Source organism: Archocentrus centrarchus, chromosome 7, assembly GCF_007364275.1.
Source record: "Archocentrus centrarchus isolate MPI-CPG fArcCen1 chromosome 7, fArcCen1, whole genome shotgun sequence".
Taxonomy (NCBI): domain Eukaryota; kingdom Metazoa; phylum Chordata; class Actinopteri; order Cichliformes; family Cichlidae; genus Archocentrus; species Archocentrus centrarchus.
This window is the reverse complement of record NC_044352.1, coordinates 18041783-18066681: the sequence shown is the minus strand read 5'-3', so window position 1 is coordinate 18066681 and position 24899 is coordinate 18041783. Positions and strand designations below refer to the sequence as shown.

Sequence of the window (24899 nt, the reverse complement as noted above, 5' to 3'; positions counted from 1 at the left end):
TCCAGCAGGTTTGTAACCTTGCTGTCTGCACTCCTGTATAAGTCCCTGAAACTTTCTCTTGTCAGTCTCATCCATATGCTTTTTATAGAGCACTACTGTATGAGATCTAACATGATCAGCTGACTGATGGACTCTTAAGGGATGATCGTATTTGGTTCAAGCCATGGTGATATTGTTCTTGCTTGAAACTTCAGCTTCTTGTCCAGGTTCGCTTCCAGTTGCCAGTCAGCGATAGTGGTGACAAAGCCAAAATATGCTCTAGGTTCTGTGTTGGCTTCTTCCCAGCTTTGAATATCATGGTGGTCTTTGGTTTGACCCTTGCAGGTGATTCTGGCATGGCTATAATCTCAGCGATTGCTTTAATCACTTGATCATGAAGCTAATAATAGCACCCTTGTCCAAAGGACTTCGCAAGCTACTGCTGATGTGCTCCAAGGATCCTCTTTCAGACTAAAAAGGGTCTGTGAGTGTGAAGATTTTCTGGACTTGGTAGATAATCATAGATATCTTTGACTTCGAAAAAAAGTTCAGTAAGCCAGATATTGGAAGAGGTCATCCTTCTTTGACAGTGCACCTTTCTTTTTAGTTCATGCTCCTTGCTGTCTCATCACCACCATCCTGATAGTTTTTATCTCCTCACACCAGTCCACACTTCCTCCTGAAAATTATGCAGCTGCCCTCCATGTTGACGGCCATGGTTGCTGGGATGTTACTGGGCTGTTGCTTGCAAGAGTCTGCTACATGGAGGAACTGGCATCTACTGGGTGCTTCCTGGTTGAGGTTGAGGTTCTCCTGCATCCCATCAGATCAAAGAATGGTTGCGCTGGAATGTATCATCAACCTATGTGCAATAAAATAACTTGTCTTAAGTCCTGCTGTCTGAAATCAAACTCTGCTCTATTTTAACTAGTCAACTCTTGCTGCTACAATGAAATTCACTCTTTTCAAAAGTTTTGGTTCAAGTATTGCTCTCTGTTTGGAAGTGTCCTGCAGTTTTTCAGATGATTCCCTAAATCCAAAAGCTGCTGCCTCAGTGCTTGATGTTGTCTTCATTCCTTTCCTCCTCACCATGTTTGTTGCTGTACAGGAGTAGCTAAAGCATGCATCTAAGCAGGTTGGCATAACATTAGAGAGGGCATGCTATTTGATATGGCGGTAATCTTCTGTTAAATCCCCCAAGAGTGAAACACAGCCGCCTGCAGCTTTGCACAGATTTAAAAATTGGCTTTTTTTTCTCTCTCCATTTTTCTCTATACAGATATACAACCTCACTTATATCAGCTCTGCATATGTGTGTATGTGACATGTATGGGTGTGGAATTAGTGAGACTTAATGTCACTGTCCCCAGTTAAGGCGCTGGTTAAGCTAAGTATCCTAATATAGGTTTATAGCAGAATAATGTGATTTTGTGAAGTGCAGATACTGAGTGGTATGTTCATCAGTATTTCATGTGTGGTAGTTAAACTTGGAGCTGGCCAACTTATTACTTAGTGCTAGTCCTCCATTGTATATTGTAATTCTTTTTCTCTGTGTAATTTTACCCCTGCTTTTCCTGGCTACTCTGTATGTTACATGTATGTATGTTCCTTCTGGGACAGGAGAAACCCCCTCCATGTTTTTTTTTTTTTTGCATGTTATTTAAGTTAATACCTGTTAAAACACTTTTCCTGTTGATGGTCCAATGCACTGTTAGTATAAGACCTTTAATACAGACAAGTTTCTGTAAATTACCCAGTTTAATCTTGACATGGTGTAGTGCACTGATGTATGTATTTTAATAGCCTTTTAACCACAACTATGCCTTACTTGTAAAAGTCTTGAGGGAGCCAGACTTTCTTGTAATTTTGTAATTCTTGTAAGTGGTCTCCAGGTTTTCTGAAGATCTTTCAAAGATTTTCTTTGGACTTTGGCTGCTTTCTCATTCATTTTCAGTCCAGTCTTTTTTATCTGATCCTTTTTGAATGAATATTTTTTGTTTGCTAAGCCTCTTAACACTGATCTATGAATCATTCTAGCATAAAAAGGTGTTTTGTCTACACCTAACAGATATCATAGCAAAGAACCAAGTTTTTTTTGTTTTTTTTTAAGCTTGTCATGTCTGGCAGTTTTTGCAAACGGAATCATGATCTGAATGCATTACTGTATCAAACATATTTGCTTTTACAAGAAGAGTGCTATAAGTTCTCTATAGGCAATTCTAGTTAATATTTGTCATTTCTTTTATTCATTCATTTTGTTTATCCATCCATCCATCCTCTTCCGCTTATCCGGAGCCGGGTCACGGGGGCAGCAGCCTAAGCAGAGAAGCCCCGGCCTCCCTCTCCCCAGCCACCTCCACCAGCTCATCCAGGGGGACCCCAAGGCGTTCCCAGGTCAGCCAAGAGATATAATCCCTACAGCGTGTCCTGGGTCTACCCCGGGGCCTCCTCACGGTGGGACATGCCCGGAACACCTCACCCAAGAGGTGTTCTGGGCATGTCCCACTGGGCATGCACCATCCTAATCAGATGCCCGAGCCACCTCAACTGGCTCCTCTCTATGTGGAGGAGAAGCGGCTCTACTCTGAGCCCCTCCTGAATGTCCGCATACCTCACCCTATCTCTAAGAGAGAGGTCGGCCAGCCTTCGGAGGAAACTTATTTCTGCCGCTTGTATTTGCGATCTTAGTCTTTCGGTCACTACTGAAAGCTCATGACCATAGGTGAGGGTAGGACTGTAGATCGACCGGTAAATCGAGAGCTTTGTTTTTACACTCAGCTCCCTCTTCACCACAACAAACCGGTGCAGTGTCCGCATCACTGCAGACGCAGCACCGATCCGCCTGTCGATCTCATGTTCCCTTCTCCCGTCACTTGTGAACAAGACCCCGAGATACTTGAACTCCTCCACCTGGGGCAGAAACTAGTCCCTGAGCTGGAGAGGACCGCATCATCCGCAAAGAGCAGAGACGAGATTCTGAGGCCACCAAGGAAGAAGCCTTTCGCCACCTGGTTACGCCTAGAAATTCTGTCCATAAAAATTATGAACAGAATCAGTGATAAAGGGCAGCCCTGGCAGAGTCCAACACCCACAGGAAACAAGTCCGACTTATTGCCGGCTATACGGTCCAAGGTCAGTTGTACAGGGAACTGAATGGCCCGCAACAACAGGCCAGACACCCTATACTCCCGCAGGACCTCCCACGGGATACCCTGAGGGACCCGGTTGAATGCCTTCTCCAAGTCCACAAAGCACATGTAGGACGAAAACTGCATTGTAACTCTTGGATCCGAGATTCAACTAATGGGCGGACCCTCCTTTCCAGCACCCTGGCATAGACCTTACCGGGGAGGCTGAGGAGTGTGATCCCCCGAAAGTTGGAGTACACTCTCCAGTCTCCCTTCTTAAAGATGGGGACCACTGCCCTAGTCTGCCAATCCAGTGGCACTACCCCAGATCTCCACGCAGTGTTGCAGAGGCGTGTCAACCAAGACAGCCCTACAACATCCAGAGCCTTCAGGAACTCAGGACGAATCTCGTCCACCCCAGGGGCTCTGCCACCAAGGAGTTGTTTAACCACCTCAGTGACCTCACCCCCAGTGATGGGCGAGTCATCCCTCTTGGCCCCAGACTCTGCTTCCACCTCAGAAGGCATGTCTGTGGGATTCAGGAGGTCTTCGAAGTATTCCTTCCACCATCCAACTATAGCCTCAGTTAAAGTCAGCAGCACCCCACCCGCACTATAAACCGTGTGAGTGGAGTACCGCTTTCCCCTCCTGAGTCACCTGACGGTTTGCCAAAATCGCTTCGATGCTGTCCAAAAGTTTTTTCCATATCCTCACCGAACTCCTCCCACACCCGAGTTTTTGCTTCAGCCATTGGCCGACCTGTGTTCTGCTTGGCCTGCCAATACCTGTCAGCTGCCTCTGGAGTCCCACAGGCTAACCAAGCCAGATAAGACTCCTTCTTCAGCTTGATGGCTTCCTTCACCTCCGGTGACCACCATCTGGTTCGGGGGTTACCACCACGACAGGCACCAACCACCTTGCAGCCACAGCTCTGAGCAGCAGCCTCAACAATGGAGGTACGGAACATGGTTCATTCAGACTCAATGTCCTCAGCCTCCCTCGGAATGCTGTTGAAGTTCTGCCGGAGGTGGGAGTTAAAGATCTCGCGAACTGGGGCTTCTGCCAGGCATTCCCAGCGCACCCTCACAACACACTTAGGTGTGCCAGGTGTGTCCAGCATCTTCCCCTGCCACCTGATCCAACTCACCACCAGGTGGTGATCAGGTGACAGCTCAGCTCCTCTCTTCACCCGAGTGTACAGAACATACGGCCGCAGATCTGGTGATACGATTACAAAATCGATCATCGACCTGCAACCTAGGGTGTCCTGGTGCCACGTGCACTTATGGACACCCTTATGCTCAAACATGGTGTTAATTATGGACAAAGAAGTCCAATAACAAGACACCATTCGGTTTCAGATCGGACAGGCCGTTCCTCCCAATCACACCCCTCCAGGTCTCACTGTCATTGCCCACGTGAGCGTTGAAGTCTCCCAGCAAGATGATGGAGTCACCGGATGGAGCACTCTCCAGCACCCCACCTAGCGACTCCAAAAAGAGTGGGTACTCTGAACTGTCAATCGGCGCATAAGCACAAACAACAGTCAGGACCCCTTTCCCCGGCCTGAAGGCACAGAGAAACAATCCTCTCGTCCACTGGTGAAAAAAATCCGTAGCAAGCTGAGGGGATACGAGGATACCCACCACAGCTTGCCGCCTTTCACTGAGAGCAACTCCAGACTGGAACAGAGTCCAGCCCCTCTCCAGGGGACTGGTTCCAGAGCCCAGGCCATGCGTTGAGGTGAGCCCAACTATATCTAGCTAGTATCTCTCAGCCTCACGCAGTAGCTCAGACTCTTTCCCCACCAGAGAGGTGACATTCCATGTCCCAATAGCCAGTCTCGATAGCCAGGGATCGGTCCGCCAGGGCCTTCGCCACCACCCAACACACACTGCACCCGACCCCTACGACGCCTCCTGTGGGTGGTGGGCCTACAGGAGGGTGAGCCCATGTCATCTCTTCGGGCTGCGTCCGGCCGGGCACCACGGGCTAATACCCGGCCACCAGACGCTCTCCCTCGAGCTCCCTCACCAGGCCTGGCTCGAGGGTGGGGCCCCAGTAACCCTATTCCGGGCAGGGTAAACTGTTCCCTTGTTGTTATTTCCATAAGGGGTCTTCTGAACTGCTCTTTGTCTGGACCCTCACCCAGGACCAATTTGGCATGGGAGACCCTACCAGGGGGACAAGCCCCCAGACAACATAGCTCCTGGGATCACTGGGACACACAAAACCCTCTACCATGATAAGATGGCGATTCACAGAGGAACATTTTCACTTTGTTTATTGTCTACAAAAAAAAGACTGCCAGCTCTGACAGGCGGGGGGTGGGGTGTAAGAAAATAGAACAAATAAGGGGACAGACCTAGGTATATATATATATATATACATATATATATATATATATATATATATATATATATATATATATATATATACAAGCACATACACACACACACACTCTTGCTTTGTTATGTTTTTTTGTATGTGTGTGTGTCTCTGTCATGAAATGTACTCAGTAAGCCGCAACCACACCTCCGGGACCTAGAGGTAAACAGGGAAACGTAGCTCCCACAGTCAAAAGACAAGAGCCCCAGAGAGCCAGAGGCAATGAGCAGCCCCCCCACCCCCTGCAGGCCGGCGCCCTCAGCATGAGCCGAGAGCATGGCTCCGTGGACCCAGGTGCCCGAGAGCCGCTCAACCCCCAGCATATATACCAGTTGCACGCTCCTGCACACACTCACAGACCTTACATGAACACAAAGTGTGGACGAGCGGGTATCAGTGCAGAGCCAGCGGTAACCCGGGGAAGCAGCCAACCCAGTCCCGAACCACTAGCCAGACCCCACCCCAGGCAGGGTGCAGAAAACCAGAGTGTGGGAAGACGCACCCTTCCCCTCCTCCCACCCAATTTGTTGGGTGTATGTGTTGGTGTGTGTGAGTGTATGTAGTGGGAAGAATGATTATGACTGTGTGAAAGCTACAGTTCTGTTAAAATTGGAGGGACACAGACATGAGCACTGACCAACAGCGCTCATCCACACCGCCCCCCAAGACCCTCAATGTCTAAGACGTTAATAAAATTGAGGAGCAGGCTGCAGTGAGGGGACAAGTAGGGCCACCTCAGCAGCTCCATCCACCAACCACTGTGTGTACTTGGACGTAATGTCTATGATGTAATTAAAAAGGAGGGATGGGGCAAAGAACCAATTTTAAATTATATCTTTAAACACTTTGTTACTAGCAGCCCGTGATATACTGTACTTTGTACTTTGGTCCCTTTTTTTTTTCGCTGGATTTATGAAAAATGCCAAAAATAACACAATTTGACAGGTGTAAAATGGTATTTTTGCACCAACAAAGTGATTCTCAAAGATCTATTAGCTGAAAAAATGTGTCCTTAAAAAAAAAAAATTTGAGGAAACTGAACATGTGGATGACAAAAGAAGTGGTGGGTCTAAAAAAAAATATCTACAGGACTACTATGACCTGGATGACTGAGAACCTACACAGACAGATGAACAGTGTCTGAAAGCCACATCCTTAAGAAATAGGAAAAATGCAGCAAAGACCTGACATAGGTCCTGAGAGATGGATCTCACCCTTCGGTTGATCAAGCTACTGCTCACTGAAGCTTCATCACAAATGGTCCCAGTGGAAGGGTGGCTGTAAAAAAGCCATTCTGAAGGAAGGAAAACAGGAAGAAAAGGCTGACGTATGCCAAATTAAATTGAAATTTTTGGTTCAAATTATCATCAGTATGTTCGGAGGAGGTCAGGAGATGAGAGGTACAACAATGAGTGCCTGAAGCTATCTGCTAAAAATAGTGGAGGATTTGTCATGGTTTGAAGCTGCATTTCAGTCAGTGGTGTTGAGGATCTTGTCAAAATTGATGGAATTATGAACACAGAAAAGTACAGACCGTTTTTGATCCACCATCTGGAAAGTGCCTGATTACCAAGAGCTTCATTTTACAGCACGACAATGATCACAAACACACTGCCATTGCAGTAAAAGCATACGTGGACAGAAAAACACACAGTGCAACACTATCAGTCATGTATTGGCCTCCTCAGAGCCCTGACCTCAACATTATGGAAGCAGTGTGGGATCATCTTGACAGAGAACAGAACAAAAGGCAGCCAACATCCAAAGAAGAGCTTTGAATGTCCTTCAAGAAGCCTGAAGAACTATTCCTGAAGAAGACTTAAAGAAATTACAAGAAAGCTGCCTTAGCGAGTTCAGGCTGAAGAATAAATGTGATCATACCAAATATTGACTTTCAAGCTTGTCAGAATTGTACAAACTGTTTGGATGTTTCAATAAATTGCTGCACCTGTTTCCTAGCAAAGGATTTAAAAAATGAGGGGTGGCTCAAGTCTTTTGCACAGTATTGTACATACAAAATATGCATTGCTTTTAATTCTTTCAGTACTCCTAATGTATCATTTGATGACTTCAAAGTCATTACACCCTCCCAAAAAATGTGGAATTATCTTACCTTCCTTATGTTAATAGAATAAGTATTATAATTTTTTCAAAATTAGCTGACAGGATTTAGTGGAATGAGAATACACATTTTTTTGTATTTAACATGGCAGTCATTGTAGAACATGACTATGTGGCCTAATTTCAGAAATACAAGAACATTAAATGATTGTGTGGTTTTCTTTCAGAAATACAAGGAGTTTGAGCGGGCAGTACGGGTGGAGGAGATTGATGGTCTGCGGCTGGTAAAGAGGCTGGCAGAAAACATGGAGGAGATGTTTCACAAGAAAGCTCAGGCGATGAAGGTACGTGTTTCTATCTTCATTTTCCTCCTTCACACACAAAACAACTTCAATGCACAAAAATGATCAGTACACAACAAATAACAATGAATTCAAAATTACAAAATAAAGTACGTGTCTCTGTGTGTGTGTCTGTGTGTGTGTCTGTGTGTCAGAGAGAGAGAGATTTTTTTTTAGCTCTGTATGTTCAAGGTTTTATTTCTTAACACTGTGCTGACTATTGGCTTTCTGAAGAAGTGCAACCTGTGAAGCCAAAAGGACAATTTTTGCAGTTGTGTGTATGTATGGTATGTGAAGTTAATGTCAAAGGCGAGGTGACAGGAAAGGCTGCTCATTGGTACTACTTTCTTGAGCTCCTCAAAAGCAGCATAAGCAGCCATAAGTCCATTTTACCACAGAGCTCTAAACCAAGAGAATCTATGTTTATGTATGTTGTATTTATCAATGTGTATGCTTGGCTGCATTTCTCAGGGGTGCCTTTTGTCTAGACAAACTTAAGCATTAGTATCTTGTAGTGGAAAAGTACTAAGTACCACACTTGAATAAAAAAAATTATTTTATTTTAATTGCAATTTCCATCCATCCATCCATTTATCCATCCATCCATCCATCCATCTATCCATCCATCCATCCATCCATCCATCCATCCATCCATCCATCCATCCATCCATCCATCCATCCATCCATCCATTCACTTCCGCTTATCCTGTTCAGGGTCATGGGGGGGCTAGAGCCTATCCCAGCTGTCATAGGGAGAGAGGCAGGGTGCACCCTGTACAGGTCACCAGCCTGTCGCAGGGCTAACACAGAGAGACCATTCAGACTCACATTCACACCTATGGGCAATTTAATTCAATTCAGTTCAATTTTATTTATGTAGCGCCAAATCACAACAAACAGTCCCCTCAAGGCACTTGTAAGCACATTGTAATGTAAAGACCCTACAATAATTTATAAAAATTTAGAATCACCAATTAACCTAACCCTAGTAAATACATTTATTTCATTTAATTTATTAGATAGTTACAGTCTCTCATTATAGTAATTGTATTGCATGCAAAACATTGTATCTACATGTAGAATATCCATAACTAAGGTTACAGTTATATTGTATTAAGGTAGCATGTAAGGATCCATCTATCGATTTTCTGCCACTTATCTGGGTCCGGATTGTGGGGACAGCAGCCTAACAGTGATTGTGTAGGAACCGGGTCCAATAGATTCTTTGATGGTTTGGAGGAAGTAACTATTGAAGTTAACGCAGAAAGAGCAATCAGAGAGGCCTAAATAAATATCAGTAGTTTTAAAAGTAGCTGTAGGTAATGATATGTATGCGAGATGGTTGTGAATAATTTTTCTCTAATGGTTAAAATTTTATTCATGAAGAAATACATGAAGTCATTACTAGTAAAGGTTAAAGGAATGCTCAGCTCAACAGAGCTCTGACTCTTTGTCAGCCTGGCTACAGCGCAGTAAAGAAACCTGGAGTTGTTCTTATAAGGCTGGACTGTTGTTTGGTGCAGTCAGGATCTGACCCGGAGTTGCGAGGAAGCAGCCCTCTGATCCACCAGGCAAAACACCAACATATGAGCACTGAGCTGGGGGGATGCAAATATACTCACTTCTTCCCACTGCCCCTAAAATTTAGTGTGGAACAAAGTCCAGCCCTCTCCAGGAGACTGATTCCAGAACCCGAGCTGTATGTTGAGTCAAGCCAGTATCTCTCAGTCTCACACACCAGCTTCTGTTCCTTTCCATGTCTGAATAACCAGTTTCTGCAACTGGGGATGGAATCACCAAGACCTCTGCCTTTGACCTCCACCTGATCCACTTTAAACCCATATTAAATAATGAGTACTTTCAGTTTTGATACTTGACATTTCTCACTCTATTTTTTTTTAACCTTTATGCAGGTCATTTTTTTTTTGATAATTCAAGAGTCTCATGCAAATAATGGATTTGCTGTATTATTTGTAGCTTTGAATGTTTGATTCAACACTGTTAATATTTTAAGCATGCATATAATGTTGGCGCATCTAACTTTAACTGCATTTTCATGCACGTGGATTGTGTGTGTGCGTGCGTGCGTGTGTGTGTGTTGTGTTTGTCAGTGCTGTAAAAGATGCAGTGCACAATGTGACACTGTGTCCACAGTGCACTGCCTCTTTGGCTGGATCTCTTGCTCCAGGTGATTGATCTTATCAGGACAACATGGTGCTGTTAACAGAAATTGGATTTCTTTCTGAGAATTTGGTCAGAGGATACAAGCTGAAAGGACGCGAGTGAGGGAGGGAGAGGGGTGAAGATAGTAACAAACCATTTCCATCTCTTAGCTTTGCTTGTGCCTTTGTTCTTTCTCATATGTATGATACCTTTTCCCGTTTAGATTGCATGATTATGCTTGTTTTACAGTGTCACATGCTTAAAATATTCACATTTCCATATGTGGACATAGAAAAGATTATGTATTTCCTGCTGCCATGCGTCATCTGGCATTTCAGAAATATCACTCCTACTCATATACAGCAATTGCTGGCATGAAGGCAAGGGTCTAATTGAATATTTCTACTGTCATTAAATTCTGTAATGAAAAATAAAGGAATTAATCAGTTTTCTAATAATAGTGAACATTGTTTTGTATTTAAACCAAATACCATGTGCTTTCCACATAAGGATTAAGCTTATATAATTTTATTTTTTATAAAGAATGTACAGAGAGAGTTGTTACCCTTTTACAAACATCGTCTAAACCCTCGTTGTAAAATTATTTTTGAGATTAGACATAGTGAGTCTAGTACAGATGTCTGTGTGTATCCTTGAGATTCTGTGAAATCCATGGCGATATGAGGACTCAGCTAGCTAATGGCTTCTTGAAAGTCCCCGCCTGGATGCTGGATGCCTGATAATTGTACATCTCAGTGGGCTTTGTGTGAGTTTGTGTGTTTGTGTGTGTATGAAGTAAAAGTTGTGGGGATTGATGTGAAGATCACAGGGTGCCTGTCTGGTACTTCTTCAGACAGAAGAAAAAGTTACTGAGAGGAAGGGAAAGAAAAAAGTTAGAAAAAATAATTTGAAGAAAGATTCATGTGTGGGGGGAAAAAAAAGGTGCAATGCAGAGAGAATTTAACCTCTGTTATCCACTATCACGATTTCAGTTCACCACCTTTCTGTCTTGGCCTTGATGATAAAGTGTTAGTTTCAACCATATAGTGGAGTCCTTTTCCTTCTTCTTTCCAATCTTGCTCCACTTTCTCTTTATTAGCAGAGCTCTCATCTGTCTGGCCTAGTGTACACTCCCACAGCTGTCCTTAATCATCCCTCTCTCCTTTGTCTGTGTCTCCCTTCTCTGCTCCGCCTCTTCCCATCTCTCTGCTTTTTACTAAAGTATATGTGGCGCTTCAGCGATTCAATTTCCGTGCAGGTGCTCTGGCCTGTCCGTCAACATGGTTTTATCTCCTCGTCTCCACGTCGATTCCCCCTCTTTATCGCTCTCCGCCACCTGCTGTGAGACAGCAGTGTCTGCTGCTGTGAAAGAGTGCACCTGTAAATGCATGTGTATGGCCACTGATTTCATTTGTCTTTAAATGCGCCTTGGAAAGATTATTATTATTGCACTCCTGTTTTATTAACATTTGTTTTAAGTGTAGACACAGAAATTTTATCATAAGCTTAACTTTATTAAAAATATTAAATACTAATTTCCATTAACTAATCTAGTAACTCATGATAGTGACCCAGCATGTGGCCAGCATTAATGCATGATCTTTCTTCTATTGGGAAAGCCTTTATGCAGTTGTGTAAGTAGTAGTGTATTTGACTGAGAGATGCAGAGAGCATGTCTGCATTTTGAATTTCTCTGTAATTGTGTTGATATCTGTTCTCTTTCTCCTCTCAAAGCCTCACTCTTCCAGTGAAACTTTGGACAGGAGCAGTTCTTTCTTCTAGTTGCTATAGCCAATGTAATTGCAATTACACTATTATACAGCAAACAAAAAGGGCAATCAAACAGTTTTTCGATGTAAACACTTGCCTGCAAAGGACATCATGCGCCGTATGTCCTTCTGTGAAGCTTTTGTATATGTGCTGTAAATCCATGGACACTTGCATGGATTGCATATTAGCCGGCCATTGTTATTTTTTAATTACTATTACCTTCATCAGTTCCTGTGGAAGTTGGATATTATCATTGTCGAGCAGACTGCAACTCCTTTCCCATTTTTGTCGCTCCAGACAAAAAGAAAAACAAAACAAAACAAAAATGCTTGTCTCCTGACTGAAAATTGTGGCAACAGCAGACGGTTAAAGAAACAGTGAACACGTTGTTATCAAAGTTGAAAGGCGTGGAGCTATTGTAATGCCCCCTTTGAAGTCAAGCATGGCTGTGTTTCATGTGACAAATGCACTTCAAAGCAGAGTGGTTGCCTTGCTGCTAGGGCTGTTTCTCCTGTAATGGCATTTGGTCTCTGCTCTGTACCTGCTGATATCATTTACCTGTGGCAAACACGCCTCTGAAGTCCTCAACCTGATTACTAGCGTAGAGTAGGGAAAGTCTACACCATTGTAAAAATAAAAGGCAAACACAGGATTGTAAGTGAAATTTCTCAGCCAATAAAACCTCCTATGATGTATAATTTTTAGTTGCTGACATGTACTTTGAATATTAATACCAAAGTTAACATTTCTCATCCTCAGTAAAAGTGCTTTTCCTAAAGCTGAGACTTAACACTTTGTGTGTGTGTTTGTGTGTGTGTGTGTGTGTGTGTGTGTGTGTGTGTGTGTGTGTCCTGGCCTATTATTTAAATCAATAATGACGATATGTTCAGTTATATTCACATACAAAGCAAGATCATTTGATCATCACCTAACGTGGCGAATGTGTATTTTATGCTTTGTGTATGGTGGCAGTGCACAGAAAATTGGTCTCACCTGATGCTGATACTTAAACTGTGCTCTTTCACTCGGGATTCACACTGATGAAACTTTTCATCCTGTTCCGTTTATCCAGCTGTACACTGATGATACACCAGGTTTTGCTATGCTTCATATTTTATAAAATCAAAAATTTGCCCCTACATTCTTATTTTCCTGTGCAGTTTTTTTTTTATTATTAATTTTTCAATTAATAGTTGTGAGCTTTCAGGTCTTCCACAGTTCACCAGGGGGCGCTGCAGCAAACTACTTCCAATGGCGTTTGTGAAGGCATCATTAACAGTACGTGTTCAGGCCCTAAAATTGGACCAGTTGTTCAGATTGTGAAGAAAGCATGAAAGTTGGCATGGATAACCTTTAGGCCAAGTTTAATAAATTTAGGGATGGACATGAGTGAAATATGCATAATGAGTGGGCGTGTCACCTCATATTCGAAATGGCTGCCATAAAGTGCAGAAATACATGAAAACAACTGAACCATCAACACATTTCTGCCTCGAAACTTCTGAAACTCTATTATAACGTAAACCACTTTGATTACATATTTAATACATTTCTGTACAAGAAAATGAGCTTTCCATGCAAATGAAAACATAATGAGCTCTTTTGAATACATGCAAAGCATTGTCAAAACATGGATGATAATCTAAAGGCTACGGTATTCAGAGAGCAACATTCTTTATCTTAATTGAAAAATTGAAGCCAGTGTAAATGTAGTAAGAAAACAATTTCAACAACGCATAATTCCAAAGTTCATTTGCAGCTAGCTGCGTATTTAAGTGTCTGATGACACTGCATGAAAACAGGTTAGAGTGAAGACAAAGGAAAAGGAACCAATTCTCTCTTACAAAGCAGTTTCATTCTACAGCAGACTAGAATATCTAAGAGTCATTTCTTTATATTGATCCATGCTGCTGAGTACACACGACTTAGTACAATCATCATATTTATCTATCTTCACAGGATGTTTTGAAGACCTACTGACCCGGACCTTAATGGCTAAAAACCTGAATAAAAGGAAAAGAAATATGTGACAGTCTACCAGGACAAACAGCATTTAATAAGTATCTATCATCCCCGCTACATTTTAGGTAAAATTGTCCAGCATTTTCACAAACTAGTAATCTCTCACGCAAAGATGATATATCCCAAAATTTAACCCTGTTAGGTCTGAATTATGCTTCTGTGTCGGTCCTGTATGTAACCAGAAAAAATAATCTATGACCTATTGCTTAACCATGATATTTAGTATTCGCATGGAACAAATCGAACCGAAGCGAACCGAACCAGTATATGTTAATTATGTTACACACATATACAGCTGGTAGACTTTAACATTAAGTTGATTTAAATAATAAAATAAATTTGAAATAAGGGCACTTTCGGTACAATGGCAGCCTTCTTGAATTAATCCGCTGGCGCACCCCTTCAAATTATTGGTTTCACGTGTGTCCACCCCTTAAATCTTTTTATGTGGGCTCAAGAACTTATATTCCAAATTGGGTGCTTTCTTCACAATCTGAACAATCCTTCTGCTTAGAACCTGCACTATAAGGCTGAATGCAGCAAATTTTAACATCTAGATGACACATTTTCTCAGGGAAAGTCTTGCTTATTTCAACAAGACAAAGACGATCCATACATGCAATTGTTATTAGCAAGTGTTATCAAAAGAAAAAGCAATGCAGTGCACTCTTAATACAGTATGAACCCACGGCAACATTTTTTAAAAATTCTTGCTAGCATCAAATTCAAAGTGAGCAGATACTTTGCTGGAAGTTTCTTTCTGTTGAAAAGGAGTTTTTCCTTCTCCTTGTTGCCAAGTTCTTGCTTGGGGACGTGTGAGTGCTGGGGATTCTTTCTACTATTGTTTGGTCTTTACCTTAAATATTAAGCACCTCAAGCCAACTGGTGTATATAAATAAATATATATAAAAATAAAATTGAATTGAATTGACATAGCTTAAAAAATTCAGTTTCAACAGCTGAAATGTTCTCATTGTACTATTTTTAAAATTAAATATGTGGCTTAAATGATCACTGCAGTTATCTGCACTGCTACCATTGTTCACTCATTTCATCTTTCTTTTGTCTAAAATGTTTTTTTTTCACCTTTGTGTCTTTCTGTCGAGAGTGATGGCTGGTTAAGGGTAAGGCATAGCCAGCCAGTAGATATCAGGACAGTGGCAATGTCTTCCTTCACCTCTCTGTCACCAGAAATTCAGTGATGGATTCCTTTTCTTGAATGATGAGATGAGCATGCATGCAGCAGGTATGGGAAAGGTAAATGTCAAGAAGAAAAGATGAGTCAAAGGTTCAGTCTAAGCAAGAAATGAAATTGAAGCAAAAGGAAACACCAGACAAAGATGAGGGTGAGGTGGTGGTGGGGGTTGGGTAACAGCGCTGGGTTCAGCACTTCAGATTCTCTTTCAGTCAGCAGAACTGCTGAGGACTTTCAAGTATTGATTATTGGGGCTTGATATTTCAAAGTACACTATGTCCCTTCATCGCTGTCATTGCCTCTCTCTTTCACTTTTTCCTTTTGTTTTGTTTCCCTTCTGCCCCTCGATCATGCTTGGTGTACTTGAGTCGTAAAACAGAGAAGAAGCAAAGTGTCACAGGGCACTTTTCCATTTTGTTGATACTGCAATTCTTCCCTAGCTGTTTTGACAAAATTAATTGCTGTCCCTAGTGCTATTGATGGGTTGTCCCAAGCCAAGCTTTCTCACCTGAGCTCAGGACTTTGGCAGAAACGAGAGCCCAAGGACTTGTAGGTCAAGGTTTAGTTAGCATTTCCTGCTATATACACGAAAGAGCTACACTGGATCTCTTTTTTAAGTGCACCACTACCTCACTGTACTTTGGTTATATCTGTCATACAGACACACACATATATATATATATATATATATATATATATATGAGAGAAAAATATCTAACACAGACAATGCCAATAAATACATATAATTCAAGCTTAGAAGCACTTTTGTATTTCTGACCACTGTAAAATCGTTCCGATCCTGATTAAATTTTTTAAATTATTATTATTATTAGGCAGCAACTCTGCTACTCTTTTTGCAGATCTCTGCAATAAATTCTAACTATAAAAGATGGTTACAGGACATACAGGAAGTTAAGTTGAACCCCGAAAGTGCAAATGTGTGTTCAAGCAACAGCACACAGAACCTTAGGGAATGCTTTTTATGTGCGTCTATTTAGAGCTGTAGTTGATGTGGTCTTGTTCTTTGTTACCTCTGGAGAACATTCAGATTCAGGCCACTGCCCTCCCTTTTTTTTGGTAGAGGGAAGGTCCTGAGGCAAGGCTTAATGTACTGCTTAAAAGAAAAAGTCAAGAGACTTCAGTTAGCAGTCAATAATGTATGTGGCCACCCCATCCATCCTCCCTCTACTGTGGCTCTTAGCATAGCTCAGCTATATATGACAGCCTAACTTTCACAGCTTTAGTCTTGCATTCATAATGGATAGGCATTTGCTAAGGTCAGCGGCTTCATCCATCAGGAAACCCAGAATACAGCAAGCATGGTACAAGAACAACAATAAGCCAATTATGTTGACAGTTAAATGAGGGGGATCGTTTATGAACTTTTGAAAGTGTAAACAAGCTGAATCCTTTGTCAGGCAAATCATGATCACAGGATGTCAGATAATGAAAGGAGGTAAATGAGTCCAAATGTCAGAAAAAAAACAGTGGGGGGCGGATGGAAGTGGGTGGGATGAAAAGTGATGAAATGGGAACAGAATTTGTGTTTAATTCAGAGGGGGAGACATCACTTATTTACATGTGAGAACCGGGAAACCATTAAGCAAGTAAGGTGTCGTTCAGGCTTTAAAACACTGCTATCTAAACGGATCATAAATAAGATGTAAAATATAAGTCTAAGAAACTGTCAAATTGCATTTAGGAGACAGATATCTTTGTTGATGGGGGGATTTATCTTTTCTTTCTACAAACTAAAAATCCAGTTACCATAACGAGTCTTGTTAGCACTGTGTATTTAGCTTTTTACTCTGTCAGCAGTGAATGCATACGCCTGTATGAGGGTGTGCATCTTCAAAGAGCCAAAAGGGCTGTTGCTGTGTCAGTTTAATTATTGCTGTCATCTCATACCAAGCCAAAATCCTCGACAGAATGATTTGAGAAGAAAAGTAATTTCCTTTCTTTTTAAACGGCATCTTACATTTTGGCAGGACCACCTATTGACAAAAAGACATGGCAGACTCATTTGAATTTTTGCGAGACACACACGAACGCATGCAATCAGACAGCATGCTACCTTGTGTACGCCCACAGCAACGCAACATGCACACAAAGACAAACACACCACCTGGAGTGTTCATCCTGGTGATATGGTGGAATTGAAATTCACAGGAGTAAGGAGTATCTACTTATCTCTAATGTGTTTTTCCAATTGAGAGACTCCCTGCTACTATGCAAGTTATTTTTCCCCTAGAGCTTTTAGTCCCATCTTATTGCTTGCTAAGTTAAACTGAATTAATAATGTGTCAGAACTGATTACTAGAGGTAGAAAATAAGTGTTTAAATGTTTGGTAGAGTGCAGCAGAGCGGAAATTACAACAGGACATATATTCCTTAATGTTGAGAAAATGTAATTCTTTGTAATGCTTAAATCTAATTACTTTTGTGTGCAACAGATTAATAGACTCAATTCTGATTGGAGGGCAGTTCAGGTTACCTTACAACTGTATATACACATAATGTACATTCATGGACTCAGCCTTCATGTCGCATACTGTACATGCATACTTGCACACATTCAAGGATTGACATTTGCAAAAGAGGCAGAATAGGTCAAGGAGCTAATACCTCAAGGTGTCAGCTGAGAAAACGATTAACACTCACACGCACGCACAAAAATAGACCATTACCCACTCACAAATGCTGACAAGTGTGTTTGTATCGACACTGGCTTTCGCAAGCAGCAGCTGACATTTTGTTGGGAGTGTGAGGCTAAGTGTTCAGACCTTTAGAGAATGCTATTCTATCATTCCTCTTTCATCCTCCCTTCATTCCACCGTCCTTATCTTTGTTTGTTCCTTGGGTTCTCGGCAAATGCACCTGCCGGAGGTTTTTTGTGTTGCTTCTTAGTGCCTAGATATGCGTGCACACAAACACATGACATGCACACAAGCCCTCTGCTTTCAATTAGGCATATAGGTTTTTTGCGTGTTTCTGAAAAAGAAGACATCCAGGTTCTTTCTGGCTTACTTTTCTCTCTCAGCCTCTCAGAGACCATAAAGAAGGCTCATCAAGTGTATACATACATCAATAGCTGACTAGATTGAAGCATAGAATGATATGCAACAGTATGCAATGGCCAGGTGTGTTGCTATGGTGAAGAAAATGATTGGTTGGACTCTAGATTACAGCGTTCACTTCCCAAAACAGTCTGCCTGCACACACAAGAGCAGCAGCACAACGCGCACACACTCACACACTAGCACATGGCCTGGCTGAAATAAGCTGGCTGATTGCAGTAGTTTTACTGGTAAAGCCATTTGAATGGAAATGTGAAATGGAAGTCTATTACTAAAACTCATAGACATCAGGACCAGCTGTGAAAGACAGAAATTACTTGCGATAAGAACTTACAATGTGCATCAGTAGAAAGAAGTACAAGGAAGCATTGCTGTGTGTGTCTGCGTGTTTGTGTGTTTAATAGAGATTCCTGAGAGTCAGCCCTGCTGCTCTGGGCCCCAAAAGCCAATTTCTGGTCTTTCATCTTTAGTCTATACTGAGGAAATTATTCTAAAATCTCTTCATGATCTAATTTTTAATATAATAAACATGAAAAACAAGGTTATTGCAAATGTTGCGGATTTATTTATTTATTTAGGAAATGTGCACATGGATAAGAATCAGCAGATCTCCCACACCTGTTTGAAAAGCTAGACTTTGTTATTAATTATTACTTCTACTTTTTTATTTTTATTTTTATTTTTTTTAAGAATATTCCTTGGCAAGAGATCAAGGCTGTAAGGATTGGCACAGTTATGTCTTAAATCATCATTAAAAACACCAGATCCCCTTAAGGCTTTGTCTTCAGTTCTGTCATACTTAGACTACTTAATGAGAATAACTCTCAACAGTTAATTTCCATTTTAACACTGACAACTGCATCTGTCTAAAAGCAGACACATAAAAGAATTGTTCATTGGCATACCCTTACTGGACCTTAAGCCTTTGGTGTAGCAGTTGTTCAGGTCAGCAACTTTAATTATACATGATTACATTATATTGGTTTTACCTGGGCAGCATGGTGGTAAGCAGTGACGTGCGGTGAGGGTCGTGACTGGTGAGGCACTGACGTCATCACATCAGATTTACAAACATATAGCTTATTCACCATTTGATTGGCAACAGTTGTTTTGTTTAACTTTAACATAGTCTGAAGCAAACCTTTTAGCTCCGGTGTTGGTCTTCCTTTAATTATTATCTTCTGCTTCGATTGAAAGTCCAGTTTAGAAAATTCTTTCAGTTGAGTTATGTAATCTTCCATGTTGAACATAAGGCCAAGCAACAGGAAAAACTAACTGGCCTTGCTAACTGTTTATGGTAGCTTGCCGCCGAGGAGTCGTAGAGTCCCTGGGATCACCAGCGCCCCCTACCATGAGGCACGAGAACTGCGTGCCTCACCTAGTGTCTCTTCGCAGCAGTTTCATGATCGCTCAACACAAGAATGCATTACACACACATACAGTTGTTAATGAAAAAAACAAAAAAAAAACTGTGCATTATATACACCAGCTAAAATATGGAAATTTAGTTCATATAGTAAAAGTGTTAGAACATTTTAATAGCCACATGCAAAGGGAAAGTAATCCGGTCTCACTGCATAGCATGCCAGCACAGTTAGTAGTCATTGGCAATGACTATACTGAGCCGCACCACGGATTGCGCAATCCGTGGTGCGGCTTGCCGGGCTGGTGCCTCACCGTTCGTCTCTTAGTATTTGACCGGCAAATGCGAAAATTCAGCGATTTTGAAAAAACTAATCTAAAAATGGTGTAGTTAAATGGAAAAGAACTTTAAAATACAAATCACTGAATGAATATAACCATTTAATTTATTTTTTAATTTTATATTTCCACGATGACAGGTGAGGCCGTGCCTCACCTGCCTCCCCTGACTGCACGTCACTGGTGGTAAGCACTGTTGCCACAAAGCTAGAAGGTCTGGGTTTGAATCCGCCTTGGCCTAGGCCTTTCTGTGTGGAGTTTGCACACACGACCCTGAACAGGATAAGTTCAAGAAAATGGATGGATGAATATTTTTACCTGAGTGATTCAACTGAGTGCTGACAGAAGTTAACATTACTTGGACTTTCTGCTATACCTGTATCACTAAAATGTTCTAATAACCAATAGCTACATTAATGCTTGTTATCCTGTCTGTTAGACTGTAACAAATTTGCACTGCAAAGTTAAACACAAGTAACTTTTGAGTAAAAGTACTTGTACACTGCGGGGCAAACAACATGGGCTTTGAACTGCTTCAAGACATGGCTAATTCTCAGAAGTTTAAGCATCAACTTACTTAACTGTGGACCAAGCTTAAAACTACTCAGAGACAGGTTTATGGATCCAATCGGGCAACTCAAAGGGAGTTCTACAACATGAGCAGCTATCTAAGATTATTTCTATGAACCACCTGTCAATCGAATTTCATGCAGCAGCTGGAATTTATATTCCAGCTGCTGCATGCTGCAGCTGCTGCAGCTGCTGCTTTGAACACAGAGTCAAAGGGGACATACTTGTTATAACCCTAGCAAGGCTGGAGAGTGGGCAAGTGTGTCCTGCCTGCTCTCCAGCCTTAGGTGACACCCCTCTGTGCAGCTGATTCTACCTAGCAATTAGGCCAGAGTGCTTAAGGCCAGGTAGAGGCACGCTCCAGTGCTAGAGAGGCTTTGTGGCTTGTAGGCTGTGCGCGTTGACTGCATGCTCCTGCTCAGTGGCGAGAAGAGTGTTTTTTGATCATTTTTAGCTTACTATGTTTTCACTGGCTCCTTTTTTTTCCACCAGTTTGTGAGTTTGACACAAAACATTAAAAAGTTTCATATGTTCAACAAAAAACTAACGCAACAATTTATATCAAAATTTAAGGTTGTGTTTAGATGCATTTTCTCAGTCATATAGTCATTTTCTGACTGTTTTGGCATATACATATTTGTACAGTTATATAGAACATCAACAAAAAGACCTGAGGGTGGCAGTTATTTATTTATTTTTAATCTCCATGCAAGTCATCAGGAGCACATTCTTATTTACAGTGGTGGCCTAGCAGAAGGCAAAGCCCTTTGAGGAAATGATTGTAGGGTAGGAGGTAGGGTCCACACACTTCACATCCAGTTTGATGAAGCTTGACCGTATCTGCCAGAAAGAATGGGATAAACTGTCCAAATCCAGGTGTGCAAAACCTCTGCAGTTTCCCAAGAAGGTTAAAAGCTGTAATTGCTGCCGAAGGGACTGCTACCATGCACTGAATTTAGGTTCAGAATGCATTTATAAATTAGTTTTTTATTTTAAGTTAATTTCTAAGAAAAAAAGGGCTGAATTTTTGAGTACTGAGTGTAAATGGATAAGCAAAAATGACAATTATTTGTGTTTTAAAATAAATCTCCAACAAAAGCAAAAGTTTGCAAAAAGGGACGGACTGAATATTCCTGAGGTAAAGCTGCAAAATTGTAACTGTCTTCTTACTCGATGAGGGATTTCTGCTTTTTTCTGTTTTATATCATAAACTCTATCTCTTAAAATTGTTAATTTACCTGAATATATTTCATTTGACAACAGTGACATCAGGTTGCCTGCTTCTGACAGGCCTTTCCAGGAGGTGATTATTCCCATTAGAGAGAGAGAGAGAGAGAGACTGAAAGAAAGCATAATGCTGACTTATAGGCACCGAGACACCCACATCCCCTTACAGGCACACACAGCAGACGGTAACAGCAAGATGGTGATAATGGACTGTGTGCGCGAGCGTGCATGTGTGCGTGCATGTGAGTGAGTGACTGTGTGGTTCCATGTTGTTGTTGTTGTCGAGTTTATGAGCGAAAGAGTGCATGTGTAAAACAGCATGAACTGATGAAGGAGTTTGTTGTCACAGTGTCCAAAGAACCTAAGGCGGTCATTACTTCTACTGCTGAACCATTAAGGAAAATAGGCTCTTTTCGCGAGATAGCCAAATGTCTGTCTGCTATCTGTGTGTGTGCGTTTGCGTGTTCCCTGAGGGGTTTTAGTGTAACCTAAGTGCTAAGGGTGCTTTAAAAGCTAGTCGTAAAGCTTGTTTCTGTATGGAGTTTTCTCGGCCTGTTATTTTTGACCCATTAATCAATTCACTTTTTTTTTTTACTTAAGCTATTATATTTCTCTTATCTTATCTCCTCCTGTAGAGGCTGGTAGAGGCAGCAGAGGAAGCTCACCTCCAGCATGAAGAGGATCCAGACCTACAGGTGTGTATCTCTTGGATGTACTCTAACATTTTGTCAATACAACCAGCGTTTCAGTTGTTGTGTTAAATTCCTTTCCTTGTGAGCTAAATAATCATTTTATTAATGATGAAAATAATCAAGAATAAGTGGATCAATTTATTTTTATTAATTGTTGTTCACATTTTTTTTTTTAGTTTGTAATTTTTGTCATCTATACATTAAAACCCCCAATATATGTGTGTGAAAATACAACATAGCTCATTTATTTATTTCATGCCTGTCAGTTCATGTTGGACTTGAATGGGCCAAAGTCTTCACTGCTCCTCTGGATAAGCTAATAACACATTTAACATATATGAAATACTGACTGAGGTCCCTGGGGACCCCCAGAATAATTCATCAGAACACGTCTGACTGGCAATGTGAACCAACTCTCGCTATGTGTTGTACAGGGACTGGAAACAGCTAAAAACAACTAAAGCTAAACATGCACTGCACACGGTTATGGCACACAATTTGCCTCATGTTTTGATCGAGGTATGCTGTCATGTGACAGGAGGAGTCAGCAAAAGCAACACCTTTTTTTGAGTAGATTTTCCAGCAGAGGATTTGACAGAGAGGTGGAGTTTTCTCTCACTCCCAGGAGGGTCATTGCTGCTCTACCTGCATCATCTCTCCTTTTCATGTGTAGTATGACCAGTACATGCCCCAGCTGTCTCAGGTAGATCCAGCGATATCTCCAAGGTTCTGAGAACTTCCAAATGATGGATGCAGTTTTTCTTCTTTAAAATCACTGAGAAGAGTGCCCCTTCACTCCTCAATACTGTGTGATACTTTAATTTAAAAATATTTGCAAACATTAACTGAATAAATAGTTCCATTTATTAAAACTGCATAGCAAGAACTAGTTTTGACTGGAGTCCCCTTTTAGTTGAACATATCTGTGGCCAGTAAAGGCGATGCAGTTGCACCTACAGACGCGTAATAACTAAACATTTAATTGGATGCGGGATGTTTATCTCATTTGTCAGATAGATATGTAAAGCAAATAATGCTTGTGTTTTATGCCAGAGTGTACTCTGTGGGAAACACCTTTTGAGTCTGAAACATAAATCATGAATTATTTATGGTATTATATCTCTGTCATTTTCCCACTCAGACATTCAACACATTCTAAATGACTCCCTGGGAGTTCCATCCTCACTTCTGCAGACTCGGGCAAATGCATTCAGCTAATCATTTCTGCATACACACCCTCAAACCAAGCTTCTGCTCTCATGGTTCTGCCTCAAATCCATTTGAGCAGCTTTAATTTTTAGAGTGCAGCTTTGTATTTTGTGTGTGTGCAAGAGAGTGAGGCAATAGAGAGACAGAATAGCAGAATGTGTGGCGGGGCTGTGTTCACTTGATATTTTTGCCAGAGTTTGTTCAGCATCAAGCACATCTCAAAAGTTTGTTAAAGTAGGAGGAGCGACAGCAGGAACTTGAGCTTTAAAGAGGAGCTATGATGCTAAGTCGACTTGGGAGTATTTGCTGGAGAACTACTTATAAGGTCCTTGGCAGCTGTGTTATGCGTGTTAGTGTCGGTAGCAGCGCGTATGTGTTTACTGTGTCAGGTTTTAAAGGTATTGCAGCTAAATTTAACCACTGACTGTTGTCCAGCTCTGCCCCCGTCATGTTGTCTTTCTTTTTTTTTTTTTTTTTTGATGTGCTTGTTTTCCCACACACTGAAATTTCCCTCCTTTGTGCTGTAAAGGAAAATTACACCATTCAACACTTTGACAATGCTTTAAAGCAACACTCACACACTCACACACACAGAAAAAAGCAAGAAAAAAACAAACCACTGTGTTTAACTTAGTTAAAAACATAAAACAAGGGCAAGTTTGCATGTGAAAAAAGGGTTTCTTCAATACTAAGTTGTAAGTATTGTCTTAAGCAACGTCTTTGAAATAGAGGCAGTTCTGCATGTTTTTGTGGTCATGTGTATGTGCATTTGTATGTGTTATTTATGGATTATTGCCTGTGTCTTTTTTGTTTGCTATGCAGCTTAATATGAGGTAACATTGTGTGGGATCTCAGTGGTGCTTTATGCCAGTAATTACTTGGTAGTGATGAGATGAGCCAAACAAAACGAGAGTCTCTTTGTTTCAGCTTTAATGCTTTTCAGCTACAGAGTTGATACTGGCTGATATTAAAAACTGCAAACTGAGAGTTTTGCTGTATCTAGGAGATCCTAATATACAATTATCAAGATATCTTAAAACACCATACCTGTGTCATGTATGTGGTTTTCCAAAAATGTGAAAATAGAAAATAAAGGCGACAAAGGGGAAAGAAAAAGAAGGTGAGAGAGACTGAAGGAAAGAAATATAAACATGAAATTAGAGTCTGACTGATATGCTGGTCAGCCAATATATTTGATTTTGATCTGTCACAGATATTTTACAGTTTATGCCCCCTTCTAGACTTCTTAGCTTTTTGCATATTTGTCATACTCAAACGTTTAAGATCATCAAACAGTTGTTAATATCAGACAACGATAACCTGAGTAAATACAAAATGCAGTATTTAAATTATGATTTCATTCATTAATGGAAAAA

At 41.3% G+C, this 24899-nt stretch overlaps 1 protein-coding gene across 1 annotated transcript in view; it reads left to right on the top strand.

Annotated features, from left to right (window-relative positions):
- Positions 1 to 24899, top strand: part of LOC115782776 (voltage-dependent calcium channel subunit alpha-2/delta-3-like) — a 126612-nt gene that overhangs the window by 18982 nt on the left and 82731 nt on the right. The window contains exons 3-4 of the mRNA XM_030733189.1: positions 7784 to 7900; positions 22258 to 22317. Of these exons, the coding sequence (XP_030589049.1) occupies positions 7784 to 7900; positions 22258 to 22317 (177 nt within the window). The remainder of the gene's footprint in view (positions 1 to 7783; positions 7901 to 22257; positions 22318 to 24899) is intronic.